The 27791-nt window shown below is 30.1% G+C and overlaps 1 protein-coding gene across 6 annotated transcripts; it reads left to right on the plus strand.

The window, feature by feature from the left end:
- Window positions 1-27414, plus strand: LOC112686123 (spectrin beta chain). 6 transcript variants are annotated; one of them, XM_025558271.1, is made up of 30 exons: window positions 1-297; window positions 15561-15732; window positions 15916-16067; window positions 16138-16311; window positions 16391-17257; window positions 17342-17505; window positions 17563-18106; window positions 18174-18374; window positions 18453-18572; window positions 18636-18884; window positions 18965-19156; window positions 19221-19409; window positions 19508-19672; window positions 19780-20019; window positions 20089-20301; window positions 20384-21376; window positions 21460-21660; window positions 21762-22175; window positions 22242-22436; window positions 22500-22924; window positions 22987-23125; window positions 23188-23272; window positions 23340-23431; window positions 23492-23596; window positions 23675-23784; window positions 23878-23936; window positions 25208-25297; window positions 25493-25645; window positions 25839-25932; window positions 26955-27414. In XM_025558271.1, exons 2-30 carry the CDS (start codon window positions 15594-15596, stop codon window positions 27328-27330), a joined length of 7140 nt encoding a protein of 2379 aa, XP_025414056.1. In that variant the 5' UTR covers window positions 1-297; window positions 15561-15593; the 3' UTR covers window positions 27331-27414. The 6 variants fall into 6 exon arrangements, with proteins under 6 accessions (XP_025414056.1, XP_025414057.1, XP_025414060.1 ...); XM_025558272.1 differs by having other exon boundaries at window positions 20384-21372; window positions 21456-21660; XM_025558275.1 differs by lacking the exons at window positions 25208-25297; window positions 25493-25645 and adding an exon at window positions 24883-24948.
- Window positions 27415-27791: the final 377 nt, after the last annotated feature.

Here is a 27791-nt window from a genome sequence, read left to right on the forward strand (position 1 = left end):
ACGCCCTTCATTAGTTGAGTTTGTCGGCCGGCTGCGGACGCTACTGAGAGGATTACTACGTGCTTGTGTTGTGTTGTTTTTTTTTTTTTTTGATTTTTTTTTTTTATTCCCAATTTTTTTATATTATTTTACACCAGTGACGATGCTCTAAGAGCAGTTGTTAATTAAGCGAACGGCTACGCCCGCAATAATATTACTGAATAATATATATTAATCGGTGAAGAAGAAATACTGTTCGTGTGCGATCTCGAGATTAAATACGGTGTAGCATTTTATCGTCCGCGGTTCGGCACCAAGGTAAGCGTTCGTCGTTTTAGTCGCTACACTTACCTTATTATTATAACTTTAGTGTGCGTGCTCTCGTCGTTAGCCAGCTATTTACGTTAAATATTACCTATTCCATAAAAATATGAGGGGAAAAAACTCGTTCGCAAACGCCCCCGCCCGCGCGCCCGTCTAAAACGGCAGTTGTAATTATTATTACTATTGGCGAACTCACTGCCGTGGTAGCCTTGACCGACATAACAATTTGTACGAATTTAACGTGTACACGTATTTTATATTTTATAATATTACTATAATCAGTCGGTGACGACGAGGTGGCTGCTGTATTACTAATGTTGTTTACCGCGGGTTCTGCTGCGCGCACGGAAACTCATTCCCTCCCATCCATCCTCGGGAAAACGCCGATATTTCCGACCGCCGAAGTCCCCGGTACCACACACCCCACCGATGATTCATCATTCCACTACTCATTTTCTTTCTCGTCTTCTTTCCTATGATATGTTGGTTTTTCTTATTTTAAATTGTTATACTTATTTTATTTAGTACATAACAAGCTATAGTGGTACTTTTGTTTATGTAATGTATATTTCGACTTTCATGTCGCATTGTTCATGATTGTCGAAATTGCCGACGCCCGACTCCGTGCAAAGTCATTCAGTGCTATCGTTAAAGATAACGTCTACTCTCCTGGCCCCCTCTATCCTCGCGTAATAAACTTTGCTTAGCCTTGTCAGATATATTTCTAGTCTCCAAAAAAGTTGTTGAATGCGATATAAACATATTCAATATACCGTGTTACGGTTTTCTTATCTAATTGTATGCGATAGGTTTACAAAAAATATTGATAGCAGCCCCTATCTTCCGATCTGAAATATGAATCCCAACCAATGCCTAAGCCATTTGCTTTCGGATCTGACAGTGAAAGGTATAAAAACTCAGAAATTTCGAACGGCTGTTTTTGGGATCGCAGTTTTGGCTTCTCTAGCGACGGTTTCATGAAAGTAATTATTCCTATTTTCGATGGGCGTCGATATCGCGGCGCATCTTTGCATAGTCAGTTGTCCGCGTCCAATTTATATTCGTCCCACTGTAGTAGGTCCTGGTATCCGAGGCACTCACGGTGTGGCTCCCTCCATCAATGAATTCCGTTTGTTTAACGTTTAACTAAGTAGTAATGATAACCAGGCGTTTCCGTTCTGAATTTTTATGCATTACCGCTAATTGTGCGGCTCTCATGCTAGGTTAGATAACGTAGTAAATTTTATTTTCATTGAAAGCTATTTATTTAATTTTTTTTTTCGCCGCGTTGAAACGTGTGATGCATTAGTTTACACTACATGTTTAATGCTAACGATAAAATATTGCTATTAGTACTACAAATTAATGACGAAGAATATTACTATATTATTGATAACTATTTACATAGTTCGCATAATTAAACCGCTCATTCATCTAATATTGTTATAATAATGCTGCTGCTATTATCTTTCCACCCATATAAAAATTCGTATACTCATAAACGTGATATCTGTATTCTGTTCTACAAAGTTTTGTAATTGCGGCTTACTTTTAAAACTTGTTTTGCATCCTTTTTGAAATGTTATTTAGTTTTTCTTTATTAAAAAGTGATATTCCAATCTCATCCATTCCTAATGGTGTACAAATACAAGTATGTTTTTATTTTAATTAATAATGATATGCACACGAAATATACGTAAGCATAATAGTATAAACGGAAATCACTTATTTCTATCTCTGCCAAGTTTTTAACTTGCCCATTGCCAAACCGTTGTTAATCAATCATTATGTAATTATTTTTGAATAAAGGATATATGTATAATAATAACATAATATGTGTAATATTTTATAAAAGTGTTTGAGATATTGAAAGAAAAAAAATGGAATTAACAGTATTTTTTACTTCGTATCATTGATTACAACTATTAGTATTTATTAATTAAATATATATATAGTATTATTATGTATTTATTTTATTAACTAATTCCTTGGAAGATATTATAAAGAAACCCTTGTCAATGAAACGCTGTAAAGATAACACATACATGTAAATTTCCAATAAGTTATTACCTACATTAAGAACATAAAACCTTTTGAGTTTAAATGATTAATTGATGATAATAATTTAAATGATGGGACAAAAATATTACCAGTGGTATATTTATTTATGATGAACGGGTAATAACCCTTTTGTGTGAGCACAAATTACATGTGTGAGCACATTAATACAACTATCTATTACTATATAATGAAATACAAACATTAGATATTGTATTTAATAGTTACAAATAAAAGAGTATTGAATTTTTTTCCAGCAAACAATGGATGTGTATATACTATTACGTTTGTTTAAGGGTTTCAAAAGCAGTTAATAATATCGTTAAACACTTATTATACAAAGAAATACAGTCCACCAGACTGTTAAAAAACTTCAATATTTGTAAATCATGAAATAGGTAATATATTTAATTTAAAACTTTCTTGCTTTTCTAAATATACTAAGTACAATAATAAATAGTATAAATATAAATATAAAGTATGATAATACATTATATTTATCTTGTGTAAAACATATAGGTACATGAAGTTCTTAATTTACAAATATTCAATACTTATTATAAAAAATGAAATTGCGTGGTCGTTTTCTTTCACGATGCACAAACCATTACCTATAATACCTGTTTAAAAATAATATTATTCGCGATTATGACATCATCTTTGACTGTGGGTTGCCGGTTTATAATACATCATATATCTATAGGTTTTAACTCCGCCTTCTATATATTTCTTTGAATTCTTCTATGTTACAGCTCGACAAAAATATCTAAACCTAAATGTATGAATATTTGCTACTTTATATACAGTCACTTTAGACCATATTTCTTATAATTTGAGGACCTATACAATATTAATTTAATAAAATATATAATCAACCTAGGATATTCAGTTTCGACATTTTACCAAGTACAAATTAGCTTTGATATTTCTACGCTTACCGGGGTTGACGATCTATAGTGGCTCATATCCAACGTTTTAAGACATTCTTTAGATTATTATAGAAAACTAAAATACTCATATTAGTCTTTATTTGGAATAAATCATTAGATAAAAAGGTCAAATTGTAGGTATTTATTTTTAAAATAATGAAACTTCATTATTATTGTTAACGAATGATTAATGTTTAACATAATGTACCCCACTCAAGTATAGCTATTTGTATATTTCGCCCACTTGACCTCTATCTATATAGTATTTTATGAATTTCTGTCAGCTGGCTTTAGTGTTGCCTTATAGTACAACAACTCAAAATATGTAATATTTACGTTGTTTATTATTATATTATTTATTACTAAATATCCTATATTTATTTTACTATTCAAATTATTGGTATACTAAGTTACAATAATTTTTATATCATACTATTGCTTAATTAATTGTTATTCAAGTATTTGATAGCATTAAGATTTAATAACGACTTGCAATAATAATTAGTTTTGAATACTAGTTCTGTACTTATCTTTTGTAACAAATATTATTCTAATATTTAAAACTATTTACCGTTTTATAACTTATGCATTCTATAAATCAGCACTTTTTTTTTTTTTTTATGAATAAAATCAGCACTTATAATTTTAATTTCCTTTATATTTTATGAACCTACTTCCTATTAATTACTCGAAAAACTTTAATTGCAATTAATTCTATACATTTTTTAATTGGCTTATTGAATTTGATAAATATTAAATTCGAAATTAAATTACAAGTGTCGTATCTATTTATTCTTGTAATATAATATATATAACCTTACTTCGATTAAACATCGCATGATATCAATGTTGTAGTTGAGAATTTCATTTTGTATATTTATTTTATTCGATTTATTTTAATAAATTAAAAAGAAAATTTTTGTGTATACCTATCGTATTATGTCCAATATAATTTTGTTTTACTGTCAGTTTAACACCGGAAAAATAAACAGTTTTTAAATAAATTTAAGATTTAAATTGACACTAAAGTATATGATATAGAAGTTGGTTGTATACAACAATGCCTCGTCGTAATCGTAACAGGCGCCACAAGGGCTATAAAACCAACCCGATATCAATCAATGCGACTACGGTAGAACGCTTGCAGGGGTGAAGGTCTGTAGTGTCTCAAACTACTACTACTACTACTACTACCACCACCACTACCATCGTTTCGTCGTTAGAGTAGAGTGTGTGTGTTACACCCGGTTCGATCTTTAAAAAGCTCACTATTTCTGCAACCCGTACACCAGCTGATCCCGAAAACGGATCGAATACTGTCTGACCTAGTTTTCGGTAATTTTTATCCATTAATACCTGATGGCAAAAAAATGACTTTATAGTTTTATTTAAGCTTTATACTTGATCTGTAGTGTAAAAAAATATCCTTTAAATACGATTTAAAAAATATATATATACACACGAAATTGCAAGCTTGTAAATCATGCAGATACAATATTTATGTACAAGCACGTTTGAGCGTATATATGATAATTTTATGCAAACATTGTGAATGTATAAGTGGAAATAAAGATTAATTGAATTTTTGAATTTTCATCTACATGCTTGTTCAAGTCGCGTTGGTACAATAAAATCTGAATGAGCGTATGTATGTCTGACAGGCAACGCACAATCAGTAAACAATAAATTGTTAACAAACATTAGATGTTATACCTTAATCTCATAATTGTATTTTGTTTTTTAATTAAAGGTGTGATAAGGGACATAGGTTTAAATAAGTTTCTTCGTCCATTCACAGGTAATTGTACCAATTACGTGAATATATTTTTAACTAAATTTATAATTTTATATAGGAAAAGTTTTACCTTACAGTAACTAATCTTTACACCACATAGCACGTTTCTACTTAAATTTTTTCCTTTTTAAAATCGCAGAGAAAGCTACTAAAACAAGCGCGTCATCGTCCAAACTCGTCATGTTTGGATCAAAAACTGACATTATTTGTGTTTTAATATTTACTTGCTTATCTAAAATATTATTGTTACCAATACTATTTAATAATAATATTTACAATTTCATATTTCTATTCAGATTGTACAAAAACTCTTACAAAAATATTCTAAATTAAAATATGGCGAATAATACCAAAGTGTAATTAAATTTTGTTTAGTTAAATTTTATTATGAGATACATATTTTAGATATTGTAAAATATAATAGGCACACATATGAATAAATATCAAGATAAGTATTAATTCAATTTTGCAACAATTTCCTATAATAAATATTATTATAAAAATGTAATAATAATATGTAATTGTATTTTTTTGTCAACATTGTTGTTGATATTGAATGTATAACTTTTATGACTTCAAAATGTATCAAATTACTTATTACCCTTTTACATACCCATATTAAATTTGAATCTATGTTGACACCTTACATTGAAAAAAAAAATTTGTATGTTTAAATAAACATAACTGTTAAACTTATCTTCGTATTATTTGATTTGAGCAATAGCTAGTCAGTAGAAATAAGATAATATACAATATACAAAATAAAATAATAAAATATTTAATCTTAATATTTTAATAAAATATTTAAAAATTAATGAGTTAAAAATTATTTGCCTATTTTATGAAGCCTTACACCAAGACTATTTTGACTAAATGCGGGAGAAATAATTTAGTTTATTTTGTTATCTACATTGTTAGACAATTTTATTACTAATTTTGAATATCTCTGACGAATATTAAATATATCAAAACCTAAGTACCTTGTTTAGTGCCTGAATAATGAGGGATTCGACATATTAATAATCGATCTAATTCATAATAACAAATAATTGAGATAAGATTTATCAGATCATATGTCAGATTTGTTATTTGTTTAATCATAAAGTATAGAAAATAGTCGTTTAATGTTATTAGCTAATTACAAATATTGAAAATATTGAACAACATTGAAAATGCTTGTAAAATATTATTAATATATGTAGTTGATATTCATTATTTGAATGGTATTTTATGATGTTGTTTTTAGTTTCATTCATTTGAACTAGGTTTTCATATACATTTGTACTGTTTTTTTGTTATACCTAACTGAAAAATATTTTGAAGTTGCGAGTTTATGAACTTTTTATACAGTTGTTAATACAAACAAAATTATTGAAAAAATGAATTCTTTACGTGTGCCCCATAACAAATGTTTCGGCTTTTAATATTATAAGTATGTAGCTTAATGAAAAAATACTTAGATAAAACTCTTTTTATTTATAATTTATAAACTATGACTATAGTCGATAATATTGTCTTATATGCTCATAATTATATTTATTTAAAATGTACAAAATGTACAACTATTTAAAAACAATATTTTGTAGGAATATGTATTACATGTTAAATTAGTTTTACACCCATAAACTATTCATAGTAATATACACGGCTTGCAAATGATTCGTCTTTAAAATTATTTTCATAAATATTGGGTAGTTATTGAACTTTTCATTGGTTTATTAGTAGAGTGGTTTATATTTTACTCTTTTAAAAATAATTCTTACATCCGCTTTTTTCCACTTTGGGTATTTTGAATCTATTTATTCCAAATGTATTTAAAAATATATTTTGTAAGTATCTGATGAAATAACTTCATATACAATTAAAGATTTGTGAAGTTCCTATTTGTATGTAAAGTTTTGTTTTCCTTCACAACAGTTTACTTAATTACTTATAAAAAAAGATTTGAAATTATATTTAATTTAATTATTAATACGTGTAAATATCAAAGCAATGAGGAATTTTCAAAATATTTGGAATTCTATAAAATTAATTGTCTTGAAATGTATTTTTAAAATTACTCAATAATTACAGTAATAATGATATTTTGTATAATTAAATTTAATCATCTGATTTCAATCTTCTACTTTTGCTTGTTTAATAATTTTGAGAATAATTTTCACTATTTATGTTAAATTTATTATGTTATTAAATTAGTTGTTTAAGTAGATAATCACTTGTTTTATTGTTATTTATGTACACTTAAATTATAAATAAATATCAACCATTAAAATAAATAAATGATGAAATAATGATGGAATTAATAAGATCATAGTTTTTTCCGTAGTTTTTATTTAATGACAGAAAGTTCAATGTAAAAATTATTTAACAATAATTAAGTGATTATAAATAATCGGGCTTTAAAGTTAAAATATAAATCATTTTAAATTATTGACTTTCTTTAAAATTTATGCAACAATCGTATATTTTATTCAGTTTTTTTTGTATTAATTATTTTTTTTTAAACAACACTGAGAAACACAAAGTACAGATTATATTGAAAATGTAATCAATGTGTTTATAATTCGTACATGACCTTTATAACCTTACGATTTTATTTTTTTCCTATACTCATTACATGAGGTCAAACTGCAGGTCATGTCCCCAGTTATTTATTCTTCTAAATTTATGGAGTATACAATTTCTATAGTGTGTCATAATCTTAAAAATTAATTTTGTATTTAATATTAAATTTCAACTCAGCTGTTCATCATATTTGATAATAGCCTTATTAGCTAAATATTTCTATTTTTGATTTAACAGTTACCTATTTAGTATTTAATTTGTATTCCAAAACTGGTTCGTTTATAATACTTTTTTTAAAGCATAGACATGTTATTATAATTTTAATAATATCATGCTTACTTGAAGTCTCGTAATACATTAATACATTTTCATATTTTACAGATCTATATTATAATAAGTACATAATAATAATACTAATAATAAAAAAATATTTTTTAAGAGTTGTAGGTACTTGTTATGATTTCTTCTGGAGTTAAAATTTTCGTGTTATATATGTATTTTATTTTTGTAATCATTACACTCTAAATACTATATAATTTCACTTTTTTTTTTTACATTTCTCGTATTTCTTTGATTATAAGTATTGTAAGTATAATTCATCAATATTTGAATGAATCTATTAAACTCTGTTTTGTTATAAATTTATTGCTTTTTTTCTACTTAAGAGCCAAATTATTGTTATAATCGATTACATTCAGCACACGAAAAAAAAAAAATGATCGTGATTTAAAATCGCTTTTATGAAACTGATAAAAAAATTTTGATGGGAATAGTTTTGCGCTGTGGACAACATTGAAACATTATTGAAACGTGACGCACGAACATGACATCAGACCTAAAATCTACTAATAAACTTAAGTGTGACGTAAATTTAAATAACAATCTTAAGAAATATTGTATTATTATATTATTATTTATTTAAATGTACAGATTATATTAGTTACATGCCTTATCTTAGTTTTAGGAATCAATGGGTCATGAATGATTTTTATCCATTAATTTAACGAAGAAAAATAATATGATTTATTTCTCCTATCGAGCTGTGACTATTAATGAGCAAATGAAACAAAATTGTTTTGATTACTTTTTATATGAATAATGCCAGGTCGCCAATGATGTTTCACTTTCTGTTTTTGACCTTTTATTAATTGGAATCAATGTTTTGAACTTAACAACAGAAATATTTTAAATAATAAAATATGTGACTAATATAAGTAGGTATAATAACACATTGAATTTAAACATAAAACAAAGTGCAATTTTTCATTTAAACTTATTGGTTGTTTTACAGTTAAATACTAGTTAAGTATTTATTTTTACAGAATTGCTTTTAGCGTAGTACCTAGTCTTTAAGGTAACTCGGCGTAACCGGTTTTGACTTTTACTTCTTCGTTTGGTTCTTGTTGTCGACTCATTGAAGCCATCTAAACGATTTTATGATGTTTTTGTATTAATCATCAGTGATACTGTACAATTTTACTAAGACTTTTTGCTTCCACTCTACGTGATGGAAAATTGTTGATTGTTTATTATGTATGAGCATAGTATTTGTTTTTTTTAATTGTTATTAATTGTTATTTTTTGCTTCAATGCGTCCATGAAATTAATATACGCCCTTTTTTTATAAATAGGAAGAATCGTATAAATGTTTGGCAAAAATGAGTGAAAATATGCGTCTATGTAATAAATGTAGATATGTAGTCAGTTCTATAACACTGACTCGACCGGTGTTGTCGCTTTGCCAATGATGGTGGAACCCGATGATGTTATTCTCGGTACATTCCTCCCCCGTTCGAAGGATCTTTCAATTTTATTTTTCATTCGTCGGTACCCACCACCATCGACTAGGGTTCTTCGTGTGAACGGGAAATATTATTATTGTAATTTCCTCCACGATGTTCACTTGTACATTTGAATCGCCGTTGCTTATTTAGTATATTATATTATTATATACAAACCGTTGATGCCGTTGCCGCCTGCGTCGGGCCGCCATTAACTACTTGCACGGAATTCTGTGCGTGTATAAAATCGATAAGTAACGCCGCCGCCGCTGCCGTCTCTCGGAGGCCAGTGGTTTCCAAAACGGAAACAGAAAACTGCCGCTTTTGTTTCGGCGCGCGTTCCGTGGCATTAAAAAAAAAAAAAAAAAAACAAAAAAATAACACAAATATGTCATGGTGGTTGAACTCGGAGGTCGGTATGAGTGTACGGTTTGCTATGGAAAACATAGTGTAGGCAGATATTACAATTATTATATTATCATTATTATTATAACGATGTATACATTCGATAACCACATAAACCTATATAATATTATGCTATTGCGAGTGAGAGGGAGCGAAAAAGAGAGTAGGGTCACCTTTGTGCCGCCCAGTCCGTGTTGTATATACAGTGTGTTTTTAGTTGAACGACCTGCACGTTGCTTTATTTCACTCGCGACACATTGTTCTGCCACTGCCGTTGGGTACCGTTACTGACGTTTCGCCGCGACTCGTGATGGTCGAACGAAAAAATACGGCGGCCGTGGTGATGGCGGTGACGACAATGTAATTAAGAGGCATGTATTTATGTATTTGGTGAGCTGAGAAGAGTTGTTTGAGTCGTACGTACTCAACCGTTATTTATATTTGTTTTTTTCTTACAACTTAGAAAATTACGTTTTTCAATTGGAGAATAAGGTTAAAATAATAACATGTCACATTTTTTGATTGTCAGTTGTTCCTCTATCAAAGGTTTACAATAAATACGATATAATCCATACACTTTTTAAATGTATGTATTTTCACAAATAATTTAAGAAAAATTTTTATGATATGACACTAAATTACGTTATTTTAGTGGTTGTGCAGTGTCCCCAAATGTATTCACGTATTCATTTTCATTATTGTAAAGTTTATTATTATCTGGCTGCCCTACAGTTTTAGTGACATTCGACTATTAATTTAAAACCTGTGCCCGTCCCCGACCTTTCCTGATTACTTATTATACCATACATAACTTAATTTATTGCAATAAAATACCAGCTTGACAAACGTTGCTTATTTGTTTGGATTTCGCATTATCATAATGTATTTGTTTCTTGCTATGCATAGAAATGAATATCTATATAATATATAGGTTACTTATAAACTAATATAACTTACTTTCATGAAATTTTCAATTATTATTTTTGTTTAAAATGTATTTGCTTATGAGGCAGTAGCGACTTAAATGAGTTTATATTTTATCTATTCTGTGTATATATACATATATTATATTCTCACAATATGCATTATACTTAATGGATTGTTCAGCGGCTATACATTGTTTGGGTGTGGCGCCCAAATGAAGAACGGCGTTTTCCTTGACAGACCACCGTTGGGACTTGCTCTGGATATTAAACTAAGTTACGGTGACTAACCCGCTTCTTAAATAAATCACACAACGAAATTATTCTATCCAATTCTATGGACATTATTAGACCCGATGTGTTTTATATGTTGTATAAAAAAATTATTATCCCGCTAGTGTTCAATAAACGGTTTTCGTCAATTACATATACGTTCATTATCGTGTTATTTTTCATTTATATGCTTTCAACTTATTTACTGGTATCGGATTTTATATTTCGATTAACCCAAGGTTTACACAATTTTACAATTACCTAGTACCTACTTTTACCAATGTCAAATTATACATCGTTATTGATCATATAATTATACTATAGTATATATTTGGAAGATAGTAATAATGCTATAGGCTTTTATTACATTTTTGACTATGCAGTTTAATGATACGTTAAGTTTTAAAACATCGATGAGAATGTATAATTAGCATTATACAATACAACAGACATCAAGTACTAAAACCTGCAGGTTACTCGATCAATTTGCACACCAACTGGTTTCTAAACAATGATACTATACGTTAAATATTATATTCTGTGTATAATATTTACACGGAATAGATTATCGCGTATGGAGGTGATGCATCAATTATTGCTACTTATTGGAAATAATTTCTCCCATGCCAATATATAGTGATTCACGGTTATATGATCATTTTAACTTATGCAAATGGTAAATTGCAACTTGAAGTGATAAATATTAGGTTTTTAGATGATTTTATTGATTTCTAATCGTTTAGCTTGACCTTTTTCGCATACTTACAAAAAAAAATGGTGCACTGCGATTTTTGAACGTCTTTTTTATATAATAATAAGGAAAATAAAAACATAATGAAATAAAACTGTGCCAACTGTTCTGTATACACCTATATATATATATATATGTGTGTGTGTGAATTTTCACCGTAGGTATCACCTAAGGAAATGTTTTGTTGTTCTTGTTGTATTATAGGCTCAGTTGCTTCCACATTGAGAAAGAGTAAAATAAAATACATTTTTTATTTTTTTATATTGTACAGGACAAACGCCGTCAGTGACTGATGTCTAGTGGCACGCAAACTATACCGATTTAAAACTCTATGTACAATGTATAACTTGTTCACTGGAAAGGCATAGGCCCTTCATTATGTTATTATAACTGTTTTAAATTAATCTATTCTAATTTAACTGCTGCTGGTGGATATAACGCCTACGTAACATTTTTTTCTCGGACCACATTTTTCAATATTTATTTTAGAAACATTTGTATATTTTAACAGTTCAGAGTTTTTTTTTTTTTTTTGTTACTCTATGAAATTATGTAGTCCCTTTAAAGCAAACCACTGTAGTATTTTATTGTAAATAATATATATTTTCCAAAATATTCCCATTAAAAATAAATATTTTTCTATGATTTCATATTTTTAGTAAAAATATATTAAAATGCATTTGATAATTAATTTATGTAGAAGCCAATTCATAAAAAAACGTTGTAATGAACTTATAAATAATATATGTATAATATTCAGATGTAGATATTTTACCTGCATTAAAGTTATACGTTCTTTATTGTGAAATCCAAAATGACAACTTATTGAGAAAATAACTGTTTAATTAACAATATGAATTACCTATGTTTATTTTTATTAAATTTAGTATAATTAATAAAACGAAAATATGTTAAATCTATCATAATTAAAATTAAAGTAGAAATTCAAATAATAATTGAAGTAAATCTTAGAATCATTTTCAATTACAGGAAATTGGTTTCCGCATAAACTAATTGTTATTGTAATGTATTAATATTTTTACTTCAATCCTTTTTTATTATTATTATGTTGAATTATTTAAATAGGTATGTAATTTTTATATTAACAACACTTCTAAGAATTTTTCATTTCCATGTCGGAAATTTGAAATATATAATCAAAGATAAAAATAAACAGCGTTTCCTAAAAGTTGCCTTTTAGTTATTATGTCTCTTATATTATTTTCTTCTAAATTATTTTTGTATAGTTTTTTTATAGTATTTTTATTTAATTTAATAAATTACCGGTATTATTTATTAATTTTAGTATTGAAATATAACATATTACACTCGATATTAAAGTAGTATTTTATTATAAGCATCCGTAAGTGAGCAATAATAATTCCTTTTGCTCAGTTAGTTACATAATTGCAGTAGCCACCTCTTCTATGCATCCGTTTAGTAGTGTGTCCCGTGTGAAACCAATGTGTTTCAATTTTAAAAATATTCTCAACAGCTCTGAAAAGCGGTTACCGAGTTCTATTTTTGTTCGTGCATCGCGTTGTAACTGCTCTAAAAAATACTACTCCTACCATACATTTTTTTTTCAACCAAATCATAATTATGCGATTTACCATGTACACACGTGGTTTTTACTCGTAAAGCTTTAATACGTGAATATTTTACAATATACATCGTAGAATTAATAAAATTAAATATAATTTAATAGGTAGTAAATTTTCTATATTGGAATTTGTTAACATAGATCGAAAACTTTTACAAATTTAATTTATATTAAAAAAACTCTTATTTTTTTAAATAAAAAATTAATAACTTAAGGGGATTGGAAGCGGCGATTTTCTTTCTCTGTTTAACACACGTACAGCATAACAATTTAGATGTTTTCTAGTTCCAACGTACCGATCGATTTATTAATGCAATAAGAAATCTAAAAACAGATTTCCCTTTTCGACTTTCCCACATTTTAGAAATTTTGTGCTAAGAATATCGAAAAATTAACTTTTGATTTTTAGGTTTCTAATTAGCTAATTTATGGGATTTTGGGGAAAAAAATCAAAAAAGTGGGAAAATCGATCTAAAGTAGACTTGACAACAAATGCAAATCTGTTTTTAGATTCCTTATCGCATCAATAGATAGATCGGTACGTTGGAACTAGAAAACGTCTAAATTGCTATGCTGCATGTGTGTTAGACAGAGAAAGAAAATCGTAGCTTCCAATCTCCTTAATTTTCTAATTATTAGCTTTACCCGTTTAAACTCCATTTAAACAAATTATAATGAAGTTACTATATTATGTTTTTGCTTTTGTTTTGTGATTATTTAACAAAAAATAATAATTTGTATCAATAAACCAGTGGTGAACCCAGGGGGGGTGGATCCCGGGTCCGGACCCTCCCCCATGCCTCATGCCATAGTATTTATATTTATTTTATATTTTTTAAAGTTACTGAAGTTTTCATCAAAACTTATTGATTAGAGTTATTATTAGTCACTATATTGTTGATAACACGACAAATCTGATAAATAGATAAATAAATAAAATCAACGATTGTCGATGACCTGCTATATCATAATAGTTGCAACCGCAGTGCAAGATAAAATATATATATATGCATGTATATGCATACATTCGTATGTCGTATAATATACAATATATAAGATATTATCTCAATCCGCAGGTTTTCTATGAGTTTTACTGACCGGCGATAGCCGATAATATATAAATATGAGCGATAAGACGAGCGGTGTGAGTGTATTACTAAAATATACATTATAAAATATCAATAATCATAATTTTTAAAAATCATAGTATATTTGAAATAAAACTATGTATTGATAAACAATTGACGAAAACCGAAAATTTTGATTGTATTTTAAAGCAATGAAATATATTTATAATGTATATATTCAGGAAAAGAACAGAAAAATAGTAGATAAATAAATTTCTTTCCTGGATCCCCCCTTGAATAAATCATGGTTGCACCACTGATTGATTATGTACTCACAAAATGTTCGAACCAGGAAAACTAAACGATAAAAATGTATTAAAATTATTGCAATTAAATATTGTTAAAAATAAAAAAATGTTATTAACACGTGAGATTTCTATTTTAACCAGGACTTGGAAGTTGTAGCACTAAAAAATATTACTTTTTAGTCCTTAAATATGCATTTAACTCGAAATGTTATAACATTTTTAGAAAAAAAATTGAATGTAATATTAAAATATTATTAAAATGTTGGATTCATAGACATCAAAACTGTCTCGACTTGTTCAATTATAAACTATTAACAAACAATTTAAATTATTTAATTATATTTTAATATGTTATGCCCAGTTTATAATTTATGGCTTGTAGATAAAAGGGATTATTACTGTTAATACATACATACAGGTATCTTTAAATTAAATACACACACGCTCTTTTTGTAATCGAGTATTAAAATTTTATGTTCGTGCATTTGGTTTTAAATCCTAAAATTATATAGCCCATCATAAGGATATCCGGCAATTCAATAAATGTAAGACGTGATTAGCTTACCAGTTACCTTTGAAAACCAATGATTATACTTATCACGTATTGAATTTCTACTTACTAAACAAAGCAAAACCCACCCTATTGACTTTTTTTTTTATTGTGTTTTTATTAATTTACATTGCAATATCTTTATCAACATATTTCAAATATTTAATGACATATTTGTAATAGTACATATTAAAAGTAAACTGATAATTGTTTTTTTCTGCTATAACTATTTATATGTTTGTATTTCAGGTATAACAAACTATATAGAAGTGGCTGGCTGTCATGACGACAGATATCTCTGTGGTCCGGTGGGATCCGGCCATACAACAAGATGGAACTGGTATTGTCGAAGACTATGAATATGATGGTGGAAACTCGTCATCCAGACTATTTGAAAGATCCAGAATTAAGGCTTTAGCTGGTTAGTTATGATTATAGTTGTCTCAGAAGTAATAAATAACATGTAGTTTTATTGAATGGGGTCGTAGAAAGTAATCCCTCTGATAATACCACCCCTCGAGTATTATTTATGTTATCTTTATATGTCTAGAGGATTTTAATCATTATTAATATTATTATTATTTTATTATGATATTGTTCTCAGACGAAAGAGAAAGTGTCCAGAAAAAAACATTTCAAAAATGGGTGAATTCCCACCTAGTTCGTGTACATTCTCGAATCGGAGATTTATACATAGATCTCAGAGATGGCAAAATGCTTATAAAACTTTTGGAAGTTCTTTCTGGAGAACGATTAGTAAGTCTACTTAAATTTTAAAACTTATTTATTTATTTATTTATTTATTTTTACCTATTGTTTTTTATAGCCAAAACCTACTAAAGGAAAAATGAGGATACATTGTTTAGAAAATGTAGATAAAGCTCTGCAGTTTTTGAAAGATCAAAGAGTACATTTGGAAAATATGGGATCCCATGATATTGTTGATGGAAATCCAAGACTTTCATTAGGTCTCATATGGACTATCATTCTTAGATTCCAAGTATGTTTTTACTATAATTTATACTATTTTTTGTATATTAAAAGAAGGAATATAATTTATCATAGTATTTTTATTTTAGATTCAAGATATTACTATTGAAGAAACTGACAACAAAGAAACAAAATCTGCAAAGGATGCTTTGCTTTTATGGTGCCAGATGAAAACAGCTGGATATCACAATGTTAATGTTCGTAACTTTACTACTTCCTGGCGAGATGGTCTTGCGTTCAATGCAATCATCCACAAACATCGTCCTGACCTTGTGCAATTTGAAAAACTTAACAAATCTAATGCCATGTATAACTTAAATAATGCTTTTAATACTGCTGAAGACAAATTAGGAATTGTAAAATTATTGGATGCTGAAGACGTATTTGTTGAACAACCAGATGAAAAATCTATTATTACATATGTTGTAACATATTATCATTACTTCAGTAAAATGAAACAAGAAACAGTTCAAGGAAAGAGAATTGGACGTGTTGTAGGTATAGCTATGGAAAATGAACGTACAGCTCTTGAATATGAACGTTTAACTAGTGACTTATTACAATGGATTAAGCAGACAAAAGAATCATTAGCTGAGAGAAAATTCTTAAATTCCTTAAATGGTGTCCAACAGCAACTACAACAATTTAATAACTATAGAACTGTTGAAAAACCTCCAAAATTCGTTGAAAAAGGAAATTTGGAAGTGTTACTTTTTACATTACAATCTAAAATGAGAGCTAATAATCAAAAGCCATATACTCCCAAAGAAGGAAAAATGATTTCTGATATTAACAAAGCTTGGGAACAATTAGAAAAAGCTGAACATGAAAGAGAGTTAGCATTAAGAGAAGAAATCATAAGACAAGAAAAACTTGAACAGCTAGCTCAAAGATTTAACAGAAAAGCAAGCATGCGAGAAACATGGTTAAGTGAAAATCAACGTCTTGTTTCTCAAGTTAGTTTTAAATAAATTAGTAACTTTTTTTTTTATGAAAATAATAAAATTAAAAAATATTAACATGTTTTATTCTGCTTACAGGATAATTTTGGTCTGGATTTAGCTGCTGTAGAAGCAGCAGCAAAAAAACACGAAGCTATCGAAACAGATATATTTGCATATGAAGAACGAGTAGAAGCTGTTGTTACTGTTGCACAAGAACTTGAAACAGAGGACTATCACGATATTGTCCGTATAAATGCAAGGTACACTTTTATTTATCTATATTTATAGTTCTATGTACTATATTTTTTATTTTTCAGAAAAGACAATGTTCTTCGTTTATGGAACTATTTACTAGAGCTCTTAAAAGCTCGTCGTCACCGTTTGGAATTATCATTACAATTACAACAAAACTTCCAAGAAATGCTGTATATATTGGATTCAACAGAAGAATTGAAAATGAGACTTCTGTCTGATGATTATGGAAAACATTTAATGGGAGTTGAAGATCTTCTTCAAAAACATAGTCTTGTAGAAGCAGACATTAATGCTTTAGGTGAAAGAGTAAAAAGTGTAGTGCAACACTCGCATAAATTCTTGGATGAAGAAAACACAGAAGGCTATAGACCATGTGATCCAGCTGTTATTATTGAAAGAGTTCAGGAACTTGAAGATGCTTATAGTGAATTGATCAAATTGACTGTTGAAAGAAGAGCTCGCCTTGAAGAGAGTAGGAAATTATGGCAATTTTATTGGGATATGGCAGATGAAGAAAACTGGATTAAGGAGAAGGAACAAATTGTTTCTGCTGGAGATATTGGTCATGACTTGACCACTATTAATTTATTGCTTTCTAAACATAAAGTAATTAAATATTTTTGATTTTTATTGACTACTCATGTCTAATTTATTGTTATTGTTGTTTTATTAGGCACTTGAAAATGATATACAGAGTCATGAAAGTCAATTACTTGAAGTAGTCCAAGTTGGAGAAGATTTGATAAACAGCAACCATTTTGGCGCCGATCGTATACAGGAACGAGTATCTAGTACACATTCTATGTGGGAACATTTAATCTCATTGGCCAAACAAAGACGCAAACGTTTAGAAAACGCAGTTGATTATCATCAAGTAATTTTATTGTTTTGAATAATTATTTGTACATGCTTCTTAATATTTTTAACAAATTATATTTTGTTCTAAAAATAGTGGTTTGCTGATGCTGATGATGTAGATATATGGATGTTAGATACATTGAGACTTGTATCATCTGAAGATGTTGGTCGTGATGAAGCTAATGTTCAGTCATTGTTAAAGAAACACAAAGAGGTATTGACAGTTAAAATGTTTTCCTAACTATTATATTATATTATTCTTCTTATATGTAAAGAGGTAAGTGAAGAATTACAATCTTATTCACAAACCGTAGAAGCTTTACGGTCTCAAGCCAATCAATTAAGTGCTGAACCTGGTGCGCCGACAAGTGGACCTGAAGTAAATGAGAGAATGTCATCTATTGACAAGCGTTATAAAGAATTGGTTGAACTGGCCAAACTTCGTCATCAAAGACTTTTGGATGCTCTTTCTTTATATAAACTCTTCAGTGAAGCTGATGCTGTGCAACAATGGATTGGAGAAAAGGTATTATATAAAATTGTTTTATTTCAAATTTATTGAGAGATAATATAACGATTATAATTATAAAAAAAAAAAAACTTTAGAACCGTATGTTGGAAACTATGAGCCCTGGTAAAGATATAGAAGATGTTGAAATAATGAAACATCGATATGATGGTTTTGACAAAGAAATGAATTCCAATGCATCACGTGTTGCCGTTGTTAATCAATTGGCACGACAATTACTTCACGTTGAACATCCAAACTCAGATGAAATTGTTAACAGACAAAACAATGTAAGATTTAAAGTTCTTATTTTTCTTCAAATTTATTACAAATTTGTTCATAATAATTTTTTAGTTGAATCACGAATGGGCTGATCTACGGGATAAGGCTGAAAGCAAACGTGACCAACTTAATTCTGCTCATGGTGTACAGACTTTCCATATTGAATGTAGAGAAACTATTTCATGGATTGAAGATAAAAAGAGAATTTTACAGTCTACAGACAGTCTAGAAATGGATCTTACTGGAATAATGACATTACAGGTAAAATGTTCAATTCAACTGTTAATTTTTTTAACCAGTTAGAAAATAAAGTATATTAAAAGTTAAAATGTGACTTTAAATTTGTAAATTTACAACAGCGTCGTTTATCTGGCATGGAAAGGGATTTAGCTGCTATTCAAGCTAAATTAGACTCATTAGAATCTGAAGCAAAATTGAATGAAAAAGAACATCCTGAAGAAGCTGCCGTAATTCGAGAAAGAATTGAAACTATTCAAAAAGATTGGGAAGAATTAACACAAATGGTAATGCAATTACTAAATAAATTCTATTAATTATAATAAATTATTTTGTTGTTTTCTTTTATTTTATTCGAATTATTTAAAGAAATATTAATTTTATTGTTCCTTAGTTGAAAGAACGTGATTCTAAACTGGAAGAAGCTGGTGACCTTCATCGTTTCTTACGTGATTTAGATCATTTCCAAGCATGGTTGACTAAAACTCAAACTGATGTTGCTTCAGAAGATATTCCATCATCACTATCAGATGCTGAGAAACTACTTTCCCAACATCAAGCTATTCGTGAAGAAATTGATAACTATACCACAGATTATACTCAAATGATGGAATATGGAGAGAAAGTTACTGCTGTATGTACAACCTTGTAATTATATAAATTATATTAAAATAAAAATGATGTGTAATTTTATTTGTTTTAGGAGCCTGGAACACAAGATGATCCTCAATACATGTTCTTGAGAGAGCGACTCAAAGCTTTGCGTGATGGATGGCAAGAGTTACACAAAATGTGGGAAAATAGACAACAACTTCTTTCTAAGTCGCTTAATCTACAAATGTTTAATCGCGATGCTCGTCAAGCTGAAGTATTACTTTCTCAACAAGAACATGCTCTATCTAAAGTTGAAGTACCAGTAAGTTAAATTTATTTATATATTTAAGTTAAACTAAAAATGGAGGAATATTTATGGTTTTATTTTTTTTATTTTTTCCTAGTCTAATCTGGAACATGCTGAAAATCTTATAAAACGTCATGAAGCTTTCTTAACCACAATGGAAGCTAATGAAGACAAAATTAATGCTGTCACTCAATTTGCAAATAAACTTGTTGATGAAGACCATTTCGAAGCTGATAAAATTAAAAAGAAAGCATCATCCATACAAGAACGACGTGAAGCCAACCGTGATAAAGCTCAAGAACTTATGGATCAACTTAGAGATCAATTACAACTTCATCAATTCCTACAAGATTCAGATGAACTCCAACAATGGATTCAAGGGAAGAAGTTTACAGCTCAAGATGAAACTTACAGAAGTGCAAAGACCGTACACAGCAAATGGACACGTCATCAAGCATTTGAAGCTGAAATTGCATCCAATAAAGACAGATTAGATAGAGTAAAACAATCAGGAGAAGAGTTAATGAAAGAGAAACCTGAATTAGCTCAAATCATTCAACCAAAGATATCTGAAATGATGGGTCAATTTGATGATCTTGAAAAGACTACAAAAGAAAAGGGTGAACGGTTGTTTGATACTAATAGAGAAGTACTCATTCATCAGACTTGCGAAGACATTAATTCATGGATGGATGATCTAGAAAAACAAATTGAAGCTGCTGACACTGGATCTGATTTGGCATCAGTCAATATTCTTATGCAGAAACAACAAATGATTGAAACACAAATGGCTGTAAAAGCAAAACAAGTTGTTGAATTGGAAACACAAGCTGAGCACTTAAAAAAAACTGTCCCAGAAAAGGTTGAAACAATTATTCCTAAGAAAACTAAAGTGGAAGAAAGATTTGAACAACTTAAAGAACCATTGAAAGTTAGACAAAGACAGTTGGAAAAAAAGAAAGAAGCATTCCAATTCAGAAGAGATGTTGAAGATGAGAAACTTTGGATCACTGAAAAAACTCCATTGGCTACATCTACAGAATATGGAAATAGTTTATTCAATGTCAACATGTTACAAAAAAAAAATCAAGTTAGAAAATTAATTTTAATCTATACATTATATTTTTTGTTTGTGTTAGAGCTATTAATAATTATTTTATGATTTTATTTCAATCTTTGGGTAATGAAATTGACAACCACGAACATCGCATTAATCTTGTCTGCAGCAATGGTCAAAAGCTAATTGATGAAGGGCATGAAGATGCTTCACAGTTCACAGATCTCATACACGATCTAACTCAACGCTGGCAACAACTGCAACAATCTGTTGAACATCGCAGGAAAATGTTACTTCAATCTGAAAAAGCTCAACAAGTATGTTTGTGTAATCATTTGTAAACATTACAATGTGAACTTTATTTAAATTATAAATAATACAATATATCTATATGTATTTATAATTTATACATTTACAGTACTTCTTCGATGCCAGCGAAGCAGAAAGTTGGATGGGTGAACAAGAATTATACATGATGGTGGAAGAACGTGGAAAAGATGAAATCTCAGCTCAAAACTTGAAAAAGAAGCACGAATCTTTAGAATTGGCTGTTGATAACTATGCAGACACAATTAGACAGTTGGGCGAAACTGCTCGCCAACTTACAAGTGAAATGCATCCTGAAAGTGACCAAATAGCTGTAAAACAGTCTCAAGTTGACAAATTATATGCTGGTCTAAAGGATTTAGCTGGAGAGCGTCGAGCAAAATTAGATGAAGCTTTGAAATTGTTCATGTTGCACCGTGAAGTAGATGATTTAGAACAATGGATTGCGGAACGTGAAATTGTTGCCGGTTCACATGAACTTGGTCAAGACTATGATCATGTAACTGTAAGTTATTTTTTTTTTTTGGTTAAATTTTTCTATTCATATGTTATTTACTCTTTATATTTATAGTTATTATGGGAGAGGTTTAAAGAGTTTGCTCGTGATACTGAAGCAACCGGTAGTGAACGTGTTGCTACTGTCAACGGTATTGCTGATCAACTTATTAACATTGGCCATAGTGATTCAGCTACTATTGCTGAATGGAAAGATAGTCTAAATGAACAATGGCAAGATTTACTTGAACTTATTGAAACTAGAACTCAAGTAAATTTTTTTGAGAACAAACCTTTTCTTTGTTCAATAAAAAAAACATATTTATTTTTTTAGATGTTGGTTGCTTCACGAGAGTTACATAAATTCTTCCATGATTGCAAAGATATGGTTAGTCGTATTGCGGAAAAAAGCCATGAAATGTCTGAAGATCTTGGTCGTGACGCTGGCTCTGTCCATACATTACAACGTAAACACCAAAGTTTCTTACAAGATCTACATACTCTTAGCTCTCAGGTTCAAGCAATCAGTGAGGATTCTGCTCGATTACAAACATCCTATGCTGGAGACAAAGCAAAAGAAATCACTGGAAGAGAAGCAGAAGTTGTGAGTGCTTGGGCTGCTTTACAATCAGAATGTGAACTACGTAAACAAAAATTAGCTGACACCGGAGATTTACATAAGTTCTTCAATATGGTTAGAACACTAACTTTATGGATGGATGACGTAGTTAGGCAGATGAATACATCAGAAAAACCAAGGTAACTTAACAATGATAATTGTAATATTTTGTAATATTTTGTAATATTTTTTAATATTTTAGAGATGTTAGTGGTGTAGAACTATTAATGAATAATCACCAAAGCTTAAAAGCAGAAATTGATACCAGAGAAGATAATTTCACGGCTTGCATTTCCTTAGGCAAAGAATTACTTTCAAGAAACCATTATGCTTCTAATGAAGTAAATAATTTGTTTATTCAATTTAAAATTGACACTCATATATAATTGTTTGATTCTTTTAGATCAAAGATAAACTATTGCTTTTGAACTCTCAGAGAAGCTCATTACTTAATAGGTGGGAAGAGCGATGGGAAAATCTTCAACTAAGTTAGTATTTTGTATTTAATTACTATTTTATATTATATGTATATAATGTACAATGTCAATTTTTTAGTTTTGGAAGTATATCAATTTGCCAGAGATGCTGCAGTTGCTGAAGCATGGTTATTGGCTCAAGAACCATATATCATGAGCCTGGAATTAGGAGTAAGTAATTGAAACAGTCTTATTAAAACTATTGTCTATGAGATTTCTCTTTTTTTTCAGATGACTATTGATCAAGTAGAAAATTTGATCAAGAAACATGAAGCATTTGAAAAATCAGCCATTGCACAGGAAGAAAGATTCTGTGCATTAGAACGTTTAACCACCGTATGTATAAATAAGTTTTTTCATGATATAATAAACTGCGTTTATAAATAATGATAACAATAAATATTTTTTATTTAGTTTGAATTGAAAGAAATTCAACGTAGAAAAGCAGAAGAAGAACGAAAACGCCAAGAAGAGCTAGCTAAACAGGCAGCTCAAGCTGAAGCTGAAGCAGCAGAAAAGTCTGCGTATGTCAATCATTTTTTTAATTTTCCATTAATAAAATTTATATTATCTTATTTCATTTAAAAATAAATTCATATTTTTCCTTTATTTTACAGAGCGGAAGAAGCATCAAAAGTAGATGGAAAACAGACTAAAGATGGGGAAGGTCGTCCTGGTAAGTTAACTTTTGTGAAATTAATTTATATATCTATAATGCATGCAAAATTTTGGTTATAAACAATTTAAAGAAATTCATTGTTGATGTTGGATTTTTGGTTGAAATTGATATTGGTTGAAACTCACTGATAATTTATTGGTGTTGCTTCAAGAAAAAAACCTTAATAATAATTATTTAATGGACTTATAATCGATTACAGAATTTTATTTTGTAATCTGATAAATTTATAATTTTCTAATGAAAATGTGTTAAAATATTTTTACTCTTGTTTATCTAAATACAATGAAATCATTAGATATGTATGTATATTTGCTTAATGGAAGAAAATTACTAATGTGAAAAATAGTTATATGTACCAGTGTGGTTCAGCTCTAAGCCGAAAATAAGTAATATATTTTTTTTTTATTATATAATTATAGTATTTGTTATTTTATTACAGTACACGATATTCAAAAACTTGCTAAAGAAAATTAATTTTTGGTCCTTTAATTATATTAATTAAATGAAAAATAATTTTCTCTTCAATGATTTATATTAAATAAGGTTGGAACTGCACTGATACAAGTTTAATATGCTCTAGGAATGTCAATAGTGTAATATATATTTATAAATATTAAATATGTTTTTAACAATTCGGTTTAAAGTTTGATCAAATTTACGAAATATGATGTAAATAAACACATTTATAATTTTACTGCTATTGCAAATTATAAATACACAATATATTCACATTTATTTGATCTGACCGTCAATCGTGTACAAACTTTTTTAAATAGTAAATAAAAATTGCGTCATCGATGTTAATCTACAACATTTTAATTGAGTAAATTATAAGTGATAAGTTGGGGATTACAAATTTTAAAAACAATATTGACACATGTATAATATGAACATATTGTTTTTCTGTTATTTGCACGCTTGCGTTCTCTAAACCTAACATTAGCGTCAATACGTAAACCTCCACCCACTAACCTCGCACTGACATCGCCCATCGAAAAACCGACCGCAGGTCAGTTAATATAATTTAAAACAATTATAACATACATGGAATGTATTTATTTTGTTCTAATATATATATTATATAATATTTTGAATGCATTTATTTATTCTTATTATTTATAAGTGCTTAAATTGCATTATTTTACTTTCAGCACCATATTATTGCATGGCTCGCGTTAACATTTTAATTGTAGTTTAAGCGTTATTTATTTATTCTTTTCATTTTGGCATGAAATTGAATTGAAAGTGTTTGTTATTAACATTTGTAGTGCATGACAGCTCTGCATCAAGTAGGAAGAGCATTGCCAGTCCCGCTGCACCTGCAGGGGTCGCTAGATCTGCATCTACCTTGCCCTCAAGTAAGTATTTCGGCTATTTCGAGCGTAACGCTTGCGGCTTTCGTTAAAATAAATAAATTGTTTAAATTAAACGTGTAATCGTTAGCATGTGTCGTCGTGCTTTCGTGTTCAGGCATGATACTATGTGATGACGTTTATTTTAGTTTGCTTGTTTGTAAAAGTATTTCTGTTTGTGTGTGTATTTTGAAAACGTAGCTTCGCGAAGCCAATTAGTCAAAGACCGCAACAAGGACAGGTCACGCTCAAAGTCACCATTCCGCAGTTTCCGGTGGAAAAAGTCACCACAAAAGAGCCCGTTGTCAGCTGTGTCAGCTAGCGACGACGAGGCTACCGTTGAACCTACTTCAGGTATTGTAATCTTAACACATGAGGCTGCGACATCAGCCGCTATTTCGCTTATAAGTTTTGCGCATAATGGTTCTATTACAATAAACCCTCCTCTATACACGACAATGAGCATACTTTAGGGTCTATATTATTAAGGGGATTGTGTTTCTGTCCATTGCATTTGTCTTAACGGCGTTTTCGGTCGTTGTTACAGATCAATCAGCCACTGAAGCTGATGGTGAAATTCTAGAAGGTATACTCAACAGGAAACACGAATGGGAATCTACCACGAAAAAAGCGTCCAACAGGTATACATAATTTATTTTTGTTTTCAAAACTGATAATAATGTTGTTTTACATGCTAAACTTAAAAATTAATGAAAATATTAAATTATAGAATTTAATAGTTGTGATATAAAAGTATGTGTAGAAAACTAAGAGGAGATAAGTGAAAAAAAAGTGAATAACATTTTAAATCGGAGTCGTTTAAGAATAAGTTATTGCATTAACGCCTATCGATTACTGATAGAATAACACTTCTTATTAATATTGCTATTGGACCTGTTTGTCCTCGATGTATAAATTAGTATCATATCATTGTGACCATTTTCGCATGAGAAGCTGAGGTAGAAATCGTTTTCTTGGAAACCGGTTGATTTTGGTTTGAAGTCAGTTCTTCAAAATCTGACACATTCGTATGGAAAATATGGTGGCTTTGTAACGTAATACCGGTGCTCAAACACATGCAGTTGCGTTCGATAAAAAATTTCTTCGCGTGAAGACTAATATGTAATTAAAGCGTTAGGATATGTTGCTCGAATTGTGGATAATTTGGTCCTTTCAAAAATATAAATTACCGAGTAAAATAATTCTAAAACTATTTTTAAAACGAATAATCATCTCACCAAAAGTGGTGTTTGTAGAATTCACTCGAAACAATATTAAAGTCGAGTCTCATCAAATAATTGGCTATTGCAAACAGTGTCCAAAGGAGAATAATATAACATTTGGTTCCGCTGTCGATTTATTAGCGAAGTGAACAAATTCTGCTTTTCTGTTGACTGTGAAACTGCTATTAAAAGGTATAAAAACGTCCACGAGACATCGGTCGTACCGAAATACCTAGAAATACCTAGAGAACCCCTATAGAACGGTTTCGAATCGCGGGAGTGTTCCGTACCTACGGGTATTACTATGCCGTATACCGACGGCAGAAAAGTTTCTCGTTGTTGTTCGCGCACGCGTTGCGCGTTCGACGTAGAAAGAAAAAAAAAAAAAACGAAGCCCCGTCCGCTAACCGAAACCGCGGTTCGCCGCGCCGTGTTTCCAGGTCGTGGGACAAGGTGTTCGTGTGCGTGGTCGGCACGAACTTGGCGTTCTACAAGGACGCGAAAGCGGCAAAAACGTCGCCGGACACGTACTTCAAGGGCGAGGCGCCGATCGATCTGCGCGGCGGCTCGGCCGAGGTGGCCACCGACTACACCAAGAAGAAGTTCGTGCTGCGCGTGAAGCTGGCCAGCGGCGCCGAGTTCCTGTTCCAGGCGCGCAACGACGCCGAGATGCACCAATGGGTGAACACGCTGAAGGCGGTGTGCGAGCAAGACGCGGCGGGCACGCAGTCGCGGTCGCAGACGCTTCCGGCCGTGGGCGACAAACGCGGCGACGAGCCCAAACGCCGTAGCTTCTTCACGCTAAAAAAGGTGTGAGCCCCGAACCGTAAACGTTGACGGCCACCACTCGACGACAAAAACAAACAGCACACGTTTAAAAAAAAAAAAAAAAAAAAAAAACAAAAATAATAATGTCTCGCTCGTTTTTTTCTCCTATTACCGACGTGCAATCCCCCCTCCCCCCAATAAAGCGCAGACTAGACCACTGCCACAAGCCCACTCCTCGAGCGGGCGACGGGTCTTCAGTCGTCGCGGCGACCAGAGACTCGCATCATCTCCATCGCGCGTTTTTCGATTTTTTTATTTTATTTTTTCCAAATCGTTCGAGTAACAGTTAATTAATTATTATTACTACTGTTGTCGGAAGCTAAAGATAATATATTATTCCTTTATACTCGCTTCGAAATATGAAATCAATAATAATATAACATACCTATTACGTGATCACGGAAAGCAGCATACGCCCGTGTGAACATTTTAACTTTGCACATCAACGT

This window comes from Sipha flava, unplaced genomic scaffold (genome assembly GCF_003268045.1).
Source record: "Sipha flava isolate LNK unplaced genomic scaffold, YSA_version1 2_pilon_pilon, whole genome shotgun sequence".
Classification (NCBI taxonomy): domain Eukaryota; kingdom Metazoa; phylum Arthropoda; class Insecta; order Hemiptera; family Aphididae; genus Sipha; species Sipha flava.

What these genes read in the sequence shown, in the direction of transcription:
- LOC112686123 (XM_025558271.1), top strand. Translation starts at nt 15,594, where the DNA reads ATGACGACAGATATCTCTGTGGTCCGGTGGGATCCGGCCATACAACAA. An exon ending in TGTTAAAGAAACACAAAGAG is followed by an intron (nt 18,573 to 18,635) that starts GTATTGACAGTT and finishes ATATGTAAAGAG; the next exon opens with GTAAGTGAAGAATTACAATC. An exon ending in TGCATCTACCTTGCCCTCAA is followed by an intron (nt 25,298 to 25,492) that starts GTAAGTATTTCG and finishes TTGAAAACGTAG; the next exon opens with CTTCGCGAAGCCAATTAGTC.